This window comes from Callorhinus ursinus, unplaced genomic scaffold (assembly GCF_003265705.2).
Source record: "Callorhinus ursinus isolate GAN/ISIS: 27379988/994484 unplaced genomic scaffold, GSC_fseal_2.0 scaffold16, whole genome shotgun sequence".
Taxonomy (NCBI): Eukaryota; Metazoa; Chordata; class Mammalia; order Carnivora; family Otariidae; genus Callorhinus; species Callorhinus ursinus.
In genome coordinates this window covers 23805058-23824179 of record NW_027397078.1, presented here as the reverse complement: position 1 = coordinate 23824179, position 19122 = coordinate 23805058, and the positions used below count along the sequence as shown (strand labels likewise).

The following is a 19122-nucleotide window of genomic DNA, read 5'->3' as shown; positions in this document are numbered from 1 at the left end:
GGGAAGAGAGCGACCACAGTAGTAGACTGAAAACCCTCCTTTGTTAGAGACAAAAGGACAGGGTAAATGGACTTGAAGAGGATTTGTACCACCCGGAGTAGTTTGTCAAAAGAATCATGAATCTGGGCACTTGGAAAAATAGAGCTACTGCTTCAAATCCCACTCATCTTCGCACTCTTAACTTTCCACTCTTCGAACCAAAAGGTGGGCTGGTGAGTGTTGGACATAATGAAAATTTCCTTCAATAGGTTAATGAGTAAATAAATTGTGCTCCCTCCAAACCACGGAATATTATTCACACCTACAAAGAAACGAGCTATCAGGCCACAAAAAGACATGGTTGAACTTTAAATGCATATTACTAAGTGAGAGAAACCAATCTGAAAAGGCTGTATGATTCCAACTGTATGACATTCTGGGAAAGGTAAAATTATGGAGACAGTACAAAGTTCAACGCCAGCCAGGGGTTAGCAGGCAGGGATGTGTAGACAGAGTACAGAGAATTTTTAGGGCAGTACATTTGTCCAAAGCTACAGAATGTATAGCACCAGGAGTGAATAGTAAAATGCGGACTTTGGTTCATAATGGTTCATAATGATGTGTTGATGCAGGTTCACTGATTGTAGCAAATGTGCCAGTCTGGTGCGGGGTGATGATGGTGGGGGAGGCTGTGTGTGTGTGCGTGGTGGGGGGAGACAGGGCGTGTGTGGGAACTCCCTGTAGTTTCCACTCCATCTTGCTGTGAACCTAAAAATGCTTTAAAAAACATAAAGTCTATTTTGGGGCACCTGGGGGGCTCAGTCGGTTAAGCATCTGACTCTTGGTTTTGGCTCAGGTCATGATCACAGGGTCATGGGGGGTTGTGCCATGTCCGGCTCAATGCTCAGCAAGGAGTCTGCTTGAGATTCTCTTCTTCTGCCTTTCCTTCTGCCCCTCCCCCCAACTCATGCAAATGTGCACTCTCCTCTCTCTAAAATAAATCTTTTAAAAATATTTTAAAATGTTAAAAATAAATAAATAAAGTCTATTTTTAAAATGCAGGCTGGTATCAAAAAACATGGAATTGAGAGTCAGGATACCTGGATTCAAATTTGGACTGTCATATACAAGCTGTGTAAGCTTAAATTATTTTAACCTTTCTATGTCTTAGTTCGCTCACCTGTAAAATGAGGATATGATTCCTTCATCAGACTTACGCGAATAGACAAACATAGGTCCTTTCACAGAGCACATGGTAGGTGCTTTTAAAATATGTCATTTGAGAGTAAAGGGAGAAGGAGGGAGACACAGGGACACCAGGAGTTCATAGCCAAGTCAAATGCCGGTGGAGGCGTTTTATAACAAGATCCACCCACTAGTGATTGATGATGAGATAATCAGGGGTTATTCTTTCCCCTCATCTATTGCACTTCATTTCGGCTTTTGGCTTTATCAAATTATGATTTGATAAAATGCCCATTATTGCCTGAATTACTCAGAATACTGTCCTTGCCTTTGTTTCCCATTGAGAGCTGACAGGAAGGAATGTGATTTGGGGTGGTTTTTACTGTTCCTGTTGTTGGTTTTCATTTATTTAAAAAATATTTATTGTGGGCCTAGTGAGTGGTCCTGATGCTGGACATGGTAGCAAAGCAGCGAGAGAAGCTAGACTTGGGCTCAGCCATCACAGGTGTTGTGTCTAGGGTGGAAGACAGACATTTCTGAAATTCGAACAGTTTTGAGTGTTACAATGAGAAGCACAGAGAATCAAGGAACAGTGTAGCAAGGGGAACAATTTGCCTTCCTAGTCAGGGAAGGCCTCCCTTGTTTTCTAAGTTGATGCGGCTGCTGAGGTCTGAGGCATTAGCCAGAAGGAACAGGGAGCTGGGTGAGAGTGCCTAGGGTAGGACAGCAGTTCTCGCTCTTGAGCATGAGTCAGAATCACCTGCGGGGCATGCAGATGAGTTGACTATTACTGTCGGACAAAGTATTTAAAAACTGAATAGCTGGAAACAACAAACATTTATTACACCAAGCCATGAGAGTTTCTGTGGGTCAGAAGTCTAAGAGCCACTTAGCTGAGTGGTTGTGGCTCAGAACCTCTCGGAAGGTTCCAGTCCAGGTGCCAGGGAAAAATCTGCTTTCAGGCTCACTCCCATGGGCTTGTCCACAGGGCTGCCTCACAGTGTGGCAGGTGGCTTCTGAGAGAGAGAAAGACGGAGAGCAAGGGAGAGAGAGAAAATCCCCAAGAGAGAAGTCCATTTTTTTATATTTTTTTAATTTTCACGTTATTATTTTTTTGGTAATACATATTCTTTAAATGTTCAGTAGTTATTCTATGGTTATAAAATATTTTTATTAATATCTTATATTTTGGGGCACCTGGGTGGCTCAGCCGTTAAGTGTCTTCCTTCATTTCAGGTCATGATCCCAGGGTCCTGGGATCGAGCCCCGCATCGGGCTCCCTGCTTGGCGGGAGGCCTGCTTTTCCCTCTCCCTCTGGGGCTTGTGTTCCCTTTCTCGCTGTCTCTCTCTCTGTGTCAAATAAATAAATAAAATCTTTTAAAAAAATCTTACATTTTTTCTTTGAATATGCCTTATTTTACATTTTGTAACCAAAAGATACTGCTTTCTCCCCTGTTTTATTGAGATATAATTGACATATAACATTATATAAGTTTAAGGTGTACAACATAATGATTTGGTATATGTATATATGGCCAGACGATTACCATAATATATTTAGTTCACACCCATCAACTCACATAGTTACAGTTTTTTCCCCTTTCGATAAGAACTTTTAACAACTCTTAACTTTCAAAAATCCTAGTTATAAGTTAAAATAAGTTCTGGGGATATAACGTACAACATGATGACCATAGTTAATAGTGTATTGTATAATTGGCTTTATTTTTTTCAAACAGTTTCAGATTTACAGCAAAATTGAGAAGATAGTACACAATGTTCTCATATGTCCTATGCTCCATTTCCCCTACTATTAATAGCTTGCGTTATATGTTACATTCATTAAATTTGTGAACAAATGTTGATATATTATTATTAAACACATTTGGTCCAAAGTTTATCTTTTATTAAGAATTCTGTAGTTGTGGGGCACCTGGGTGGCTCAGTCAGTTAAGCGTCTGCCTTTAGCTCAGATCATGATCCCAGGTCCTGGGATCGATCCCCGTGTCGGGCTCCTTGCTCAGCTGGAAGCCTGCTTCTCCCTCTGCCACTCCCCCTGCTTGTGCTCTCTCTCACTCTCGCTCTCTGTGTCAAGTAAATAAAAGAATCTTAAAAAAGAAAAAAAAAGATTTCTGTAGTTTTTATTTAGTGTCCTTTTATCTGTTCCAGAATCCCATCCAGGATAGCACATTATATTTAGTTGTCATGCCTCCTTAGGCTCCTCTTGATTGTCACAGTTTCTCAGATGTTCCTTGTTTTTAATGACCTTGATAGTTTTGAGGAGTACCGGTCAGGTATTTGTAAGAGTGAAGTCGTTTTATAACCTAATCTTTGAAGTGAGATCTTATCACTTCTGGCCATCCTCTATTTGTTGGACGTGAGTACTAAATCAAGCCCACACTCAAAGGGAGAAGAATTAAACTCCATCTCTTGGGGGGAGGAATATCAAAGAATTTTTGGCCATGTCTTTAAAACCCTCAAAGCTTGTTAAAACACAGATTGCCAGGCCCCACCCCCAGGGTTTATCATTCAGTAGGCTTGGGGTGGGGTCCAAGAGTTTGTATTTCTAACAAGTTCCCAGGTGATGTTCCTGCCGGTGGTCCAGGGATGTTGCTTTGAGAGTCACTGGGAGAGGGCCCAGGCAAACCTTGGTGTGTACAAGGAATTGAAAAAAGCTCATCAAGATCTACTTATTTCTTTCAAGATCCTTCTAACTATAACCAGCACTGAAATCAACTCACTGGTTTAACTTCTGAATTTTGCCAGTTAACATGAGACTATTAGCTTAAAAAACGTATTGCTGTATGAAAGAGGTAGAACAATGTTTTATTTTTATATTATTTTATTTTATTTCATTTGATTGTCACAGATGCCAGGGAGAGAAATCAGGTATCTCCATCCGACATAAGAGGTAACTGGGACAGAGAAAGGCTAAGTGACTTGTCTAAGGCCACACAGCCAGTTAATGATAGAACCAAGCTTAGAACTCAGTCATTTGAGCCCTGGACTAGTGCAATTTACATTACACCAGACTCTCATATATTACACCAGACTCTCACACCCACTCCAACTTCTAGGACTTCGCCAGCTTTTGGAGAAACATAAGTAAAACTAGTCACATGACGGTTGAAGTAATCAAATCAACAGAATACACTGATTGTGTTCACTGGAAAAGGAAAGAGTGACACAAGTGATGTGCCAACTCAGAAAGATCTTCTGCTGCTTAGGTTGGGAGAAGCTTCCTCTTTACTGACTATCGCAGCCATCACCAAGTACACTCTGACATCCGGGTAGCACCTGCAAAAGTCACTGGAAGAATCACAGGCTACGGGTCTTCTTTTTGTCTGCCCATGCACACTAACGGGATTGCTTAGCTCGGCTGGCAAAGTACCCAGCTAAAGAGGTTGTCAGTACATCTCTTCTAGGTTTTGGTTTGAATGGAGAGGACATGGTAGTCTATGTACCATACCACCACCAAGATGATCAAGATGTATTTGAAAATCTAGAAGTATGGGCAGACCACTGGATGCCTTTGAGGGTATGTATTACTTTTCTTTAAGTTCAGAATAAAGACGCAACTGGTAAGCAAAGAATTGGGTGCATAAATACCCAATGAAGTCACAAAAGTTAAATAGCTACACACCAATAATTTTATTCAACGAGAAAACCAGCCTAATCAGATCAAAAGAGTGGTCTCCAGTTACATTTTTACCTTTCCTTAGAGAACATTCTACTTTTCCTTTTAACTGATGTTTATACATTCCCAGAAATAAGGTTTGGTGAAAATGGTTAAAGTCAGCAGTACTTCATACACCATTAGGAAATCATGATTTCATATACTGAGCCCCGAGTTCAAGTTCACTGGTATGCAGAGAAAAAATACCCAACACCTAGTGTAAGCATAGACTCCTATCCAAATGTAGTGGTGCTGGAGGTTGGTGAAGCCTGAAAGAGGGAACTGTCCTATGGTGGTGGTGGTTGTGGTGCTGGTGAGTGAGGCGGTATGAAAGATAATGCCAATGACCTTTAATTTGAGCCCTTCCAGTGGTAGTGGTGGTATGAAACAGCCAGTTGGTATGAGAGAGAGTATGGGGGTGGGAGGCACGAAACCAAGTGTCAGTGATGTTAGAATTGATACAGTCCAACGGTGGTTGTGGTGGCACGAAACAGTCAATGACTTAATCTTGTCCAAATGTGATGGCCTCAGGTGGGAAGATGGTAGGGGAAGGTTGGTGGGAACGAGAGGCGGAAGGCCACGAAACAGAGGGAGTGACCTAACATTCCTGTCCAAAGGTGTTCAAAAGACAGTTTAAGGGTGGGGAGATGGGGGTGTGGGCGGAGGCGGTGCGGTGGGCCATCTAACAGAGATTTAGTGACGTGACAATTAAGCCTGTCCAACGGGTGCGGGGCGGGCGTGAAACATAGCCACATTTAATTCTGCCTAAGGTGGTGGTGTGGTGGCAGGCATGAAACAGCCACTATTGTTAAGTGGTAAAAGGGACATGAAAAGCAAAGTATCAAGACGTAATGAGAATCCTGAAGGGCCGTAGCCCGCCGGTCCAGGGAAGGCCTCCCGGAAGAGGGGCCTGCGGCTGAGAGCGGCCTTGAACAAGGCGTAGGGCTGGCTTCCGGGCGTGGACGCCGGGCCTCCTTGCAGTCCCACGGCACCTTCGCTACCTCTGGCTCGCGAAGGACTTAACCGGGGGCGGGACGCGGGGCTGCTGCACTTGCCGGGCGGGGCTCAGACCCAGGAGCAACGGAGGGAGGCGCGGCATCTGAGCGAACTCAAGCAAAAGAAAGCGAGGGCGGCGACAGCGAATCAGCGGCCGGCGCGTGCGGCCGCGCGCCCCCCGTGCCCCCGGCGCCCTCCGTGCGCCGCGTACGTGCGGCGGCCGGCTCCGCCCCCGTGGGCGGGCCCTGGGGAAGCCGCGGGCGGCCGGCCGCGGCCCGGGAGCTGCTGCTGCTGCTGCGGCGGCTGCACCCGCGGCGCCAAGGCCGAGGCGGAGGCAAGGGTGCGAGCTCGGCTGACGTGCCGGATCCGCGCGGCTCGGCTACATCGGCTCCTGCGGCTGCCTGAGCGTCTCGGCTGGTGTGTGCACGGCCTCGGCGAGGATGCGGCTTTTCCGGTGGCTGCTGAAGCAGCCGGTGCCTAAGCAGATCGAACGTTACTCGCGTTTCTCGCCATCGCCACTCTCCATCAAGCAGTTCCTAGACTTCGGTGAGTGCGGGGCCGCGGGCCCCCACGGTCGCTACGGTCCCTACAGCCCCGGGGACGCGGGGCCGCTGCCTTCCGGGCCCGCCGCCGCCGCGGGTCTCTGCAGCTCGGGGCAAAGTCCGTGGGAACCGCGGGCGGGTCTCCGGGATGCCCGGGGGCTCTCCCGGGGAGTCGAATTTCGGGGCGCGGAGGGGGCAGGGCCTGGCACCCGCACACCGGCCAGGGCTTTACTTGGAAACACAGAAACCGCGTCCGAGGACCCTCCTCCAGGCGGGACTCCCCAAACCTGCTTCAGTAGCTTCAAATCTACTTGACACAGACCTCACCCGTCCTTAAAACTTAGTAGCGGAATGTGGGTGGATTTTAATGCTTTTACTTGTAGATTCTTTTGTTGTTGTTGTTGTTGTTGTTGTTGTTGTTGTTGGGTAAGGGCTGTTTAGAAACACCTTGAGGTCGAATAAATTATGCAATAGCATTTTGTTCCTTTTTTGCCCTAAGGTGCTCTCGTGTGCCTGGAGTGGCAGGACTCGAACTGTTGTCCTTTTCGTGTAATGTTAAAGCAGTTAGAGGCCTAGACTGCGAACGCCTTAAATGCTGGGGAGGAGAGGACGCGTGGGCTCCTAGCGTCAGAGCAGGGTCTGATACACCCCCGGTCTCGGTGCCGACACCTTTCGTCGCGCCTCTCCTTTTGTGTCCCACCACCTTCTCCCGGGTCGAGTGGGCTGGTGGGCAGCTGACGCGGATTGAGGTGGGAGCGCGGAAGACCCGGCCGGCCCTCACCTTGCCCGGGAGGCCTAGCTGAGATGGGAATAGATTCCACCACCTTATGCTCACCGGATCGTGTTTCCCCAGAGTGGTGCCTTTTCAACCACGGAGCGAATACTTGCAATTGCTGAAGGCTTGGGAGGTGGTTGTGAACCACCGGAGAGTAAACAAAAATGCGCACCCAGGTATCCGAATGGAGTTCAGCATCCTTGAAGGGGAGTAAAATGGAGCAGCAAAGATGTTCTGAGCTCTCAGGGGAACATAATGGGGCATCTCTTCATGTAATGAATTTTATGTAAATGTAAAGGGACGGTATCAGGTGGGAATAAAAACTAAAGGTGCAGAGGAGGTAGAACATCCAGGGAAGATCACATACGCAAAATGTGATGTTGCCTATGCTGAAAAAGTTGGGATAGGAAGAGAGGACTAGGTTAAAGTCGAGGCCATATTAAATTTTAAGCACCCACTTTGCCAGAGAATGATGAGGAGAGTCAAAGTTCAATGAGATGTTGATCTTGGCATCTTAAACTTCACTCCTGAAAGCTTTTCAGTAGTTAACAAATCTCTGGCCACTTTTGAAATTTTAGAGGTTTGAAGCAGCTCCTGACTTAAGAGTTTAGAAACAAAAGGTCACTGTTGCTATAAATAGCATGTTTTCCATCTCTAATTTATGGTTTAGAGAAGATTCTGAAGGTATCAGCTTCACTGGGGTAAACTGAGTTAAGTTAATTCACAGTAAAAGGAGCAAAAGGAATCCAGAAATTCCCAGTTTCTTCCACCCTCAAACTTGACATGATAGCTCTGATAGCTTGGCGAAGTTTCAGTTGATTTAGTTCTACAGCAAGCTAGTATCTACCCATGTTAATAGGTGTCTTGGCAAGAATGTTACTTGAGTAGGAAAACCAGAGTGGGGGATAGTGTTATCGTGGAAAACCCCTGGGACCAGTATCTGGAAATAAGTGTTCTAATTTTTGCTCTGCCACTAACTCAAGAGTGTGGCCTTGGCTGAGTGAACCTCACTGGGGTTCATTTTCCTCATTAATAAAATATGTGGATTGTATTAGGCAATCTCTCAAACACAACTCCTGAACTGTGTGATTGTAGTTTCAAAGGAAAAGGGATGAGCTTCTGAAAAGAAAATTACCAAATCTCCTGATAGGTATTTCCCATAAAAGGCTTCTGACCTATTTTGGGAGAGGTAGAGGGATACACTAATCTAGGATAATGGAAGAAGCCTAATAATTGAAGTCTTTTCCTTATAAGGACGCTCGCAGAAGAGCTATATATAATTGTAGTGGAATTTGCTAGAAACTACAAGGCTAGTTTGTAATATCCAGAGACAGGTGGCGGGCAGCCTATGTTTAATGACAACTAGAAGAGTGTTGTCACACAAAGGCCATCTTGACTTCTCCCTTTCTTTTAGTTCTTCTAGCTCTTTTTTTTTAATTTTTTATTGTTATGTTAATCACCATACATTACATCATTAGTTTTTGATGTAGTGTTCCATGATTCATTGTTTGTGCATAACACCCAGTGCTCCACGCAGAATGTGCCCTCTTCCAGCTCTTGATAGTTCTTTTGTGGCAAGTAATGTAGGAGTTTGGGAATTTAGAATGGATGTGGGGATATTTTTAAGGTAAGGAGGAAGAAGAAGAGTAAAGAGGCTTCATGCCCCTTCATGATTGTTGAAAACGGCAGATGAAGGCCACCTCATATGCTTAAAGGACCTGCTGGGGAGCAGCAGATGACTGCATGAAGCCAGCCAGGTGTGGACCGTGGCCGACTCCAGAAGGTATGTGCTGGCTCCAGAAGGGGCAGGTGATTGGCTCCAATTCAGTATATTTTAAAAGACCTGAGGCTCAAACAAAGTAGGTATGTGGACTATATTTACCTCCAGGCTGCCACTTTGTGACCTTTAGGATTTTCTCCCTCACTGTTTTACAAACAGGACATAAATTTTTGACAGAGTAACTGGACAGGGACCAAAGAAAGGATGTACATGGAATTCAGTGTTTCAGTATTCATTATAAGCACATCAACAAATAAATTGTAGTTTCTATGGCCACTGAAATAGCTTTATTATACTAATCTATCCACACTAGTAAAATGAGATTATCTTCCTTGTTTAAGAACAAAGATGAAAACTGGTTGTTACGGCAGAAGCAATGATTTTAAAGAAGGTTTCTCATTCTCAACACTCTTGACATTTTGGGACAGGTCATGGTTGGGGGTGTGTCCTGGGCATTGTTGGAGGTTTACTAAATAAAGCAGCTTCGCTGGCCCCTACCCACTAGATGCCTGCACGTACTAGACAGCACCAGTTGTGACAACCCAATGTCTCCAGACAGCCCCACGTCCTCTGGTGGAGCAAAATCACCCTTTGTGGAGGACCACTGCTGTAGAGCATTTAGAGCTGTGCTTTTCATGCCTGGGTCCCATCCCCCAAATTTATGTAAATAGTCTGGGTGTGGGGTGCGGGGCACTGGTATTTTTGGAAGATTCCCAGGTTGTTCTTAAGCATAACCAGCATTGAAAACCACTAATGAGATGATCTTCTGATCTAGAGTACTGTTGCCCTTTCGTATGTGTGCCGTATTTTTCTGTGCCCTTTAAAATAATAAGAGTTTCTTCAACTCCATCTTTACTTGAAGTATGGCGTTCCACCCAGTTAGCAAGTGTAGCAGGAATAGCAAGTGTTCTAAATGGATGAGTTCATAATGGCAATAGTGCATTCTAAAGGGTGGGTTTTTTTTTTTAAATGAGATTTTCTTTTTGGTCTGAGATGGGAGTTACATGGTTTCAAATTCAAAAAGTGCCAAAGGGCATAGACAGAAATGTCATCTTCCTACTTTTGTCCACTAGCCTCCCCATTTTTTGTATAAATGGCAGCTTGTTATAGTTCTGTCCGTACCTTGCTTTTTAAAATTTATACCTTAGGGAGATTTCTGTATCTTTATCTACAGTACTTCCTTTTCCTTTTTTAGGGCTTCTGAGAGTTTGTTGGTATGAGTGTTCTATAATTCATTAGGAGAGCGCCCTCTTTATGGCTAGTGGGTTGTTTCTAGTCTTTGCTATGGCAACCAGTGCTAGCATGAATTGTCCTCTACATGCCTCATTCCATGCGTGTATGAGTGTATATATAGGGCATACTCCTGAACATGGGATTACTACCTCAGAGGGTGTGCGCATTTGAACCTTTCATAAACATTGTCAAATTGCTTTCCCTAGAGGCTGTTTATCCTCTCACTAGAAGTTTCTGAGGGCGCGTGTTTTCCTATGCTTTTACCAGACTGTCATCAAACTTTTGATAAGTAAAAAGTGTTATCTAGTTAGAATTTTTTCTCCTTGAGTAAATGATTTTTTATTATGGAAACTTTTGACCCTTAACAGAACTAGCAAGAATCATATGTTGAACTCCTGGGTTCATTATATTGATAGCCACGTACTGTTTGTAGATCTTGTGTGTATGTGCAGTCTGTCAGATTTTCTTATCAATGCCATGCGTTTCAGAAAACTTTTTTTTCTGTATTAAGACCAATTTATCTTTCAAATAATCTGTTCTTTAAAGATTTGGTAGTGGGGTGCCTGGATGGTTCAGTTGGTTGAGGGTCGGATTCTTGATTTTGGCTCAGGTCACGGTCTCAGGGTCGTGAGATCGAGCCCCACGTCAGGCTCTGGTGCTGGGCATGGAACTGCTTAAGATTCTCCCTCTCCCTCTTCCTCTGCCCCTCCCCCCCAAAAATTTTAAAAAAATAATAAAAAACTTTACAAAAATGAAGATTTGGTAGACTCCCCCTGTGAAACCTTTTAAACCTAGTGTGTTTGGGGACTATTACTCTTTGACAACTTTCTGTATTCTGTGGTATTGATCTGTATAGATTTTCTGTTTCTTCTAGAGCACATTTTGTCATATTTCTTTAGAAAATTGTCCTAGTCATTGAGGCTGTAAGTCAACTTGCATAGCTGAGGTAGTAGTCTCTTATCAGTCTTAATTTTCTCTGTGGCTATTCCTCTATTTGATATTTGTTCTCCCCTCCCCTTTCTTGATTAGATTATATGGTAGTTTATGATTGGATTCCTTTGTTAGTTTTATGACTTTTGTTTTCTAGTTCATTAATGTCCACTTCGACTTTGTTAATTCCCTCTGATCGCCTCAATCTCCTCGCGTTTGTTATTTTTCTTTTTCTTTTTTAAAGATTTTATTTATTTATTTGAGAGAGAGAGAATGAGAGACAGAGAGCACGAGAGGGAAGAGGGTCAGAGGGAGAAGCAGACTCCCCGCTGAGCAGGGAGCCCCATGCGGGACTCCAGGATCATGACCTGAGCCGAAGGCAGTCGCTTAACCAACTGAGCCACCCAGGCGCCCTCGCGTTTGTTATTTTTCTTCTGAGTTGGACACTTGGTTTCTTTTCTGTTTTGCTCTTTAAGTACTTAAGGCTACAGTTACTCCTCTGTTACTCACTGCTTTAGCAGCTAAGGTGTAAGTATTTGATCCCTCTCCTCCCAGCTCTTCTGCATCTTCAGATTCTTGTTCTGTGAACTAGGAGTTGTTTTGAGTTTTTAAATTTTCAGGGCAGGTACATCCTGCATTTTAACTTTCTTTATGTTTAGTTTTCTTGCATTGTGATCACAGAATGCTATCTGGATTATTATTTCTTTAATTTGTGGATGTTCACTTTGTAGCCCAATGTGTGGTCATTTCCTGTGACTGTTCCTTCGGCCGCAAAAAGAAGATGATGTTCTCTTCTCAGGTTACAGAGTTTGATATACCATATTAATTATGTTATATACTTTTCCTATACCTTTACTTTTTTTATCTACTTGATCTATCATGACCTGAGAGAAGTTCAAGTCTCCTAATATAATTCTCTTTCTCCGTATCTCTCTGACAGTATTTCCTTCATACCTGTTTGCTGCTGAGACATTCTTAACTGTCAGGTCCTCAGTGCGAGATGGACCCTTTAGCGATATAGAGTGCTGCCCTCTGTCCTCTGATACTGCTTTTTAGCTGGATTCAACCTTACTTGACACTGAGATCCAGAGCCTTATTTTCCTCTTGTTTACATTTTCTGGTGGAGCATTGTTGTTTTATTTTGTGTTTTTTTTCCTTTTTTTTAAATTAACATATAATGTATTATTTGTTTCAGGGGTACAGGTCTGTGATTCATCAGTCTTACACAATTCACAGTGCTCACCAGAACATGTACCCTCCCCAATGTCCATCACCCAGCCACCCCATGCCCCAAGCCCCTCCACTCCTGTACTGTGTGTTTTTTTAATTTTCAGTCTTTCTGAATTACTTTGCCTTAATTGTTGTCTTGAAATGTAGTATAGGGGTGCCTGGGTGGCTCAGTCATTAAGCGTCTGCCTTCAGCTCAGGTCATGGTCCCAGGGTCCTGAGATCGAGCCCCACATCGGGCTCTCTGCTCTGCGAAAAGCCTGCTTCTCCCTCTCCCACTCCCCCTGCTTGTGTTCCCTCTCTCGCTGTGTCTCTGTCGAATAAATAAATAAAATCTTAAAAAAAAAAAGAAATGTAGTATAAAGTTGGGTTTTGCTTTGTGAATCAAACTTTCTCTTTTATGTGGTTAAGTTTAACCAATACATATATTTGTTGATAGGAAAGATCTGTCATCTATAGTGGTGAACATCTGTAATTTTCTCTTGCTTTCTATTTGTAATGCCTTAATTTTTCTACTGTATTATATACCTCATTTGTTTTGTTTTATTATAGTTCTTTTAACAATTATGTTTGAATTTTTGGTTCCTGTGATTATCTTAGGCCTTTTTTGTCCAGTAAGGTCACCATCAGCCACTTGAGCCTATTTAGCATTTGAAATGTGGCCAGTGTGACTGAGAAACTGAATTGATTTAGATTTCAATTTAAAGCTGATACTTGATTCAATTAACTGGAAAACTTCTATGTTTATAGCAGTTTGGATATGTGACTCTCCCTTAACTGTAAATTTGATGAAATCTAATTATAGGTCAGTTACTTTTGATAGCAATTTAGGTTTTGAATTGAGTTGTGCTATAAGATGCACAGTGGATTTCAAAGACTTAATATAAGAAATGGTAAAATACCTCAATCTATTTTTATATTGATTCCTTGTAGACATAATATTTTTGGATATGTTAGATTAAATGAAATGTCAAAACTTTCACCTGTTTCTTTTTGAGTTAATGTGACTGCTAGGCAGTTTTTTTTTTAAACAGATTTTTTATTTTTATTTATTTATTTGAGAAAGAGAGAATGAGAGAGAGAGGGAGAGAGAGAGCATGAGAAGGGGGAGGGTCAGGGAGAAGCAGACTCCCCGCTGAGCAGGGAGCCTGATGTGGGACTCGATCCCGGGACTCCAGGATCACGACCTGAGCCGAAGGCAGTTGCTTAACCAACTGAGCCACCCAGGCGCCCTAGGCAGTTTTAAATTACACATGTGTCTCACATTATTTTTCTATTGGACAGAGGCTTCAGATAGAATATATTAATTCCTCACTAGGAGTAAGAGAAGTATCACATTTTCATGTTCAGAATAAACATTTTATTGATTTTATTTCTCAGTATAACTTTTATGGTTTTTCTCCCTATGAACCTGTTACTCTCAGGATTTTTGGACTAATTTATTGTCGTTGAAGGGCAAGTTCATGCTAATGGTGGCTCTTTGTTATATTTGCAAAAGTTTGAGTTCTGTCTTTCCATTGAGTAATTGTTATGAATGAAAACTTCTCTTGGTGGTATAAGGAAAGGAGAACTTGGACTGTTAAGACGTAAATTAAAGACAGAACCTTCTGAATCTTGAATGAGTTCATAGGAAATGATTCACATTTTCATTTGGACCTGCCGTTCATCCTTTAGTCTCACTCTGGCCACTTCTGGTTCCTTCACTCCTCACTTTGATTCCCTCCCTGCAGACTTACTTCCCATTCGCTTTATTTCCCAGTTCCTTTGCTCTTGTCTTTTGCACAGCTGCACTGGTTTTAAAGGTGTTTGTTCCTGCCCTCCTTTTATTTTATTTTATTTTATTCAAAACCGTCTCCTCACAGAGGGCAGCGCTCGCCCCTGATTTGGAACCTCTCACAGCTTCTTCAGCTGTTTGCTGTCTGCAGAGTGGGCTCTCCGTAATGATGATTCCTGGCTCCATGTAAAGGTTGTTAAACATTAAACACCTTAGTGGTTATATAAGTTTAAACTTCCATAATGTCCGCACATTTAAATATAGCATCTCCCAGATAAAACCACCAGAAGGCAGGTTGTCTGACAGCTCGGCTTTCTTTTCACAGAAAAGATTTCTACAACCATCACACTGCTTCTGTGAACCCGGGAGCCTTTAGCTATTAGAAGACAACAGCCGATTTCCTTATTTTTACTGTTCTTGAGGTTTAAGGGCCCAGCCGTCTTCTGTTTTCCTTTTAGAAAGTATTTTAAGATTCTGATACCCACTGAAAAGTTGACTTTGGTTTCAAATGACTGCTCTTCGAAAAGTCTTGGTTTTTAAAGTCATTTTGCTCCTCAAAGCCTGATTATCACTGGAGAGAACAGTGATTTTGTTTCCAGGGGAGATGAAAAGATTTTTCTTTTTTTAAATTATCATGTTAGGAAAGAGGAAAAACAATTGCATTTGGTTTCCGAGTGTGTTTATTTTGTTCCTATACATATATGTACACGATACACCTTTTCTCTAAGCAGGAGGGTTTTTCTCCTGTGAAGAGTTGCCAAGAATTAGACTAACCTGTTGGGAGACAGACGCCTACTATTCAGAATTAAAAGGGGAAGAGAACGATTTTATTTAGGATAAAGATGTCTAACTTGGCTTCATGCATCTTGATCAGTATTTAAACTTAAAGTCCGAATTGGCCCTTTGGGGCCTTCATGATCAGATAGGGTTGGATTTCAACATAATCTGGTTTATCAGGCTCCGGGTGCTTAAGTTGTGACTCTGGCTTAACTGTATGCAGTTTTGTGTGGGAGTCTGTAGTCTTGAAGGGGAGACCTGGCCACACTTGCTGACCTCCCGATGGGTGGTTTCCTCCCACTGAGCTTTAGGAAATTTGTTAGGCTGTTGGCAAGCTTCGAGAAACCTTGGATTTATTACTGATTGGAATCAGAAAATATCACTGCTTTTCCTTTTCCTTTATATCATACGGGCATTTAATTATTTGACTTCCGTGATAAGCTGAAGTCAAGAGTAGGGCAAATGCTTTTGTTTTAGGAATACCATAGTGGAAGATAGGTTGTCAAACTGTATAGCCCAAGAGCCAGCCCCCTGTTTTGTTTTGTTTTTTTCATTAGTAGACCTTATTTTTAATAGTCTTAGGTTCACCACAAAATTGAGCAGAAAGTACAGGGAGCTCCCACATACAGCCGCTCCCCAAATACAGTCTCCGCCATGAACCAACATTGGCCCATCATTATTACCCCAAGTCCGTAGTTTACGTTAGGCATCCACTCTTTTGTGTTGTATGCCCTGTGGGTTTTGATGATACCTGTTTTTGTAAATAAAGTTTTATTGGAACATGCCCGTTTATTACATACCGTCTGTGGCTTCTTTCCCTTCACAGCAGCAGAGTTCACTGTTTGGCCCAGAGAGCAAACAAGTTTACCGTCTGGCCCTTTACAGGAAGTTTTCCACCTCTAGTCTAAGTAATTGTATCCTGTTAAAGTAGCTTGCAGTGATTGATCTTAATTTGCATTTAAATGATGAAGATCTGGGGCGCCTGAGTGGCTCAGTTGGTTAAGCGACTGCCTTCGGCTCAGGTCATGATCCCGGAGTCCTGGGATCGAGTCCCACATCGGGCTCCCCCTTCTCTGTGGGGAACCTGCTTCTCCCTCTGCCTCTGCCTGCCACTCCCCCTGCTTGTGCTCACTTTGTCTCTCTCTCTCTATGTCAAATAAATAAAATCTTTAAAAAAAAAAAATAAATGATGAAGATCTGTTTCTCCCATTTGCTAGTGAAAGTAAATCTTGGCTATCTGGAACATAGTTTGGAGTTAGCTAAGCCTTTTCCAGGTAATCTGTGGTTTACCCATAGGGGATGTGCCCCTGAGTGGAATTACCATGTGGAAGGCCAAGTTTAAGTGTACTGGTTTCTCCACAGCCCTGCCACAGTGAGGTTTTATGATTTTAATTGTATAGTAGGTAACATAGAAGCTAAACATTTTCCCTTTTTTCCTGTGTGGGTTTATTGTATGCATTGTGTGTGTAAAGTGTCCTTGACCATTTACTAACTGGAATCTGGAGTTTTAATCATTTGCATGAATTCCCTGTATCTATTTGGCATAGTAACCTGTTGTGCTGTGTAAATATTGTTTCCCACTGTGTTCCCTTTTGTAGTAATTATCAAAGTATACAATTAAAGGCATCCGGAAAGAATATCACCTCTAATTCTTCCATCCATTTTTTTGTGTGATAGTCTTCCAGCTTTTGCCCATATATTTACATATGTTCATGCTGAATGTTGGTTTCCTTTTTATTTAGTGCACAGTCTGAGTTTTTATATACTCAATCATTTACAGTGCTTTTATCAGGGTCAGATTTATCACCTGTAGCATTTTGCAAATTGTTACTAAACCCCTCTGGAATGTATTCCCTTCTGAGGGGACTTTTGTAGCTAACTCACTTTTGCTCTGTTCTGTTGTCTAGTTGCATAGCAACAATTATTAAGACCTCAAATCTTTCTTTGTTGTTTCTGTTTTGTCGCATGCTGCTCAGTTCACAGAGTAGTTTATATTTGTGGATTCTATTCAGTCAGACAACTTTTCTGATTTTAATTAAATATATGTTGACTTTTGCCTTGTAATTTGTGTTGAAATTTGGTAAGGGCAGTTCTTATTTATTACCATAAATTTTTAGAAATTCTTGCTGTTCTTGCCCACTTGTTCTTGGAATTAGTTAAATTATAGGAAAGTGTGCTAAGGGGACTGTGGGTGGCTTGCCTGGCATTAATAGAAACTAACCTGGAAACATTCATCTAGCCCATTTCACTTTTGGGAGGGGTCAGTTTACCTCCATACTTGCCCTGGGGGCAGAGCTGGGTTTGATTGAGACCCCTAGTGGTATCCTTCATATCCCTCAAGGAGAACCCTCTTCCTGGTCAGCGTCTCATCTTTACTGAGATGATACTTTCTGCGGTAATGAATGGCACAAAAATTACAGCAAACTATTATGTTTACAAAGTTCTATATTTATATTCCCTCTAATTGAATAGTTGGGGTTCTAACTGAGTCATAGATTATTTCCTGAAGCATCACGCAAGCAGTCATGATTTTATTTTCATTCTTAGGCTTGATACATGATTCCAGTCGACCATCTGAGTTGTACCAATGTTGCTTGCTTTCTTACTAGGGCATGGAGGTCAGTATATACTAGTTTCACTGTTGGGAATAAATTACTAAGTATCTAACATTTTCCTGGAGCAGAAAGTTAAATATTTCCCAATGTCTCCTTGGCCAGAAAACAGTACGGTCTTTTGAGGTTTGTAACATACCTATCTTTTCCCAACAAATTGTTAACGTTTTCACAGACCAGGGCATACTCCAGGTTTTATGTGAACCTTTCCTTGGCTCTGTTCTAGTAGAGTACAATGTTTCCTTAAACTTGGTAGCAGACATTCCTTGTATAAATTTGGTTAATTCCTCCCACTCCTGATGTTAAATAGAAAGCAAAATGGTAATTGGCATTTTGCTCTTCCTGTACTGGTCAGGTAATGTGCTCAAGTGAGCGCTTTCTTTCTAATCTTCCCTTCAGCTACTTGATCACAGTGAGGTTCCCTTTCTCTAGAAGCTGCCCTTTGTATAGAGGAAGACCACTTCTTTGGTTAGCCTTCTTTCCAGGTTCTCTGCCATGTCTTCTCAGGCCTACATGCTCATATCCTGCTTCCTTAACCTCAGCTTGGCTTCAGTAAAGCTGTTCAAGAAGGAAATGAAAATGGACTCCTAGCATTTTCTGAGTACTTACCAACATTGGTATAAAATACAGTATCGTGGACTTCTCACAACAGTCGTGTCCATGTTACAAATTGGGAAACTGAGGCTCGGGGCAGATCAGAAAAGTACCCACACATACAGTAGAGCCAGGGGACCCAGGACCTGCTCATCTTACCACCCCTCTGTAGCCGAGGAAGTAGCTAAGGATCGGGTGCAGTGTGGGAACAAAACCCACTAGAGGGGAAGGAGCGACAAGTGCCCTGTCGCCGCTTGTCGAGAGTCATGGCATCCTGAAGTACAGCCATTTCCTCTATGAATGTGTTCAGTAGTTATCTTTCCCATGTAGGGTCATCTAGAGAAGGAGAAAAAGGATAGTTGGTAACGCTGGAAAGTCTCTTAAGACTATGACGACGTTCTCCATCGGTTTCCTAAGAGGCTGAAACAAATCTCAGACATGAAAATAGAGACTAAAAATAGATGGGTAAATAGTCCGTGTCCAAACCTAAGGAGGTTTTGATTTGTTTTCCCTGGTCGGATTTTTTGTGACTCACATTAGTCAGGGGTCTTTAGTCCTGCTGCTCATGAGAATAATCTGGGGGTGGGTGGGGTAGGGTGGTGTGTGTGTGTGTGTGTGTGTGTGTGTGTGTGTGTGTGTGTGTGTGTGTGTATAAAACTAGTGATACCGGCCCCTCACTGAAGCCAGTTATATCAGTCTCTGGAGGTAGGGGCTCTGGTGCTGGTATGCCGGAGGTACCCAGGTGATTGTCATGGGTTAAGAACTGCGTTAGATCCAGTAGACTCTTGGGCTAAGCCTAAGGGCTGCGAACCAGTTCAGGGGATGGAGTGTGTGAGATGCTGAAGGTTGACACTTAAGTTGTTTAGGAGTCCATCAGCATTATTGAACACCTGGATTTAGAGTGAAGTAGCGGGGCGCCTGGGTGGCTCAGTCGTTAGGCGTCTGCCTTCGGCTCAGGTCATGATCCCGGGGTCCTGGGATCGAGCCCCGCATCGGGCTCCCTGCTCCATGGGAAGCCTGCTTCTCCCTCTCCCCCTCCCCC

At 43.0% G+C, this 19122-nt stretch overlaps 1 protein-coding gene across 13 annotated transcripts in view; it reads left to right on the top strand.

Moving 5' to 3' along the window:
• The first annotated feature begins 6081 nt into the window (after positions 1-6081).
• Positions 6082-19122, top strand: part of PDK3 (pyruvate dehydrogenase kinase 3) — a 114708-nt gene continuing 101667 nt past the window's right edge. For all 13 annotated transcript variants that reach the window (XM_073901967.1, XM_073901957.1, XM_073901956.1 and 10 more), the window contains exon 1: positions 6082-6382. In XM_073901967.1, coding sequence (XP_073758068.1) covers positions 6277-6382 — 106 coding nt within the window. In that variant the 5' untranslated portion in view covers positions 6082-6276. The remainder of the gene's footprint in view (positions 6383-19122) is intronic.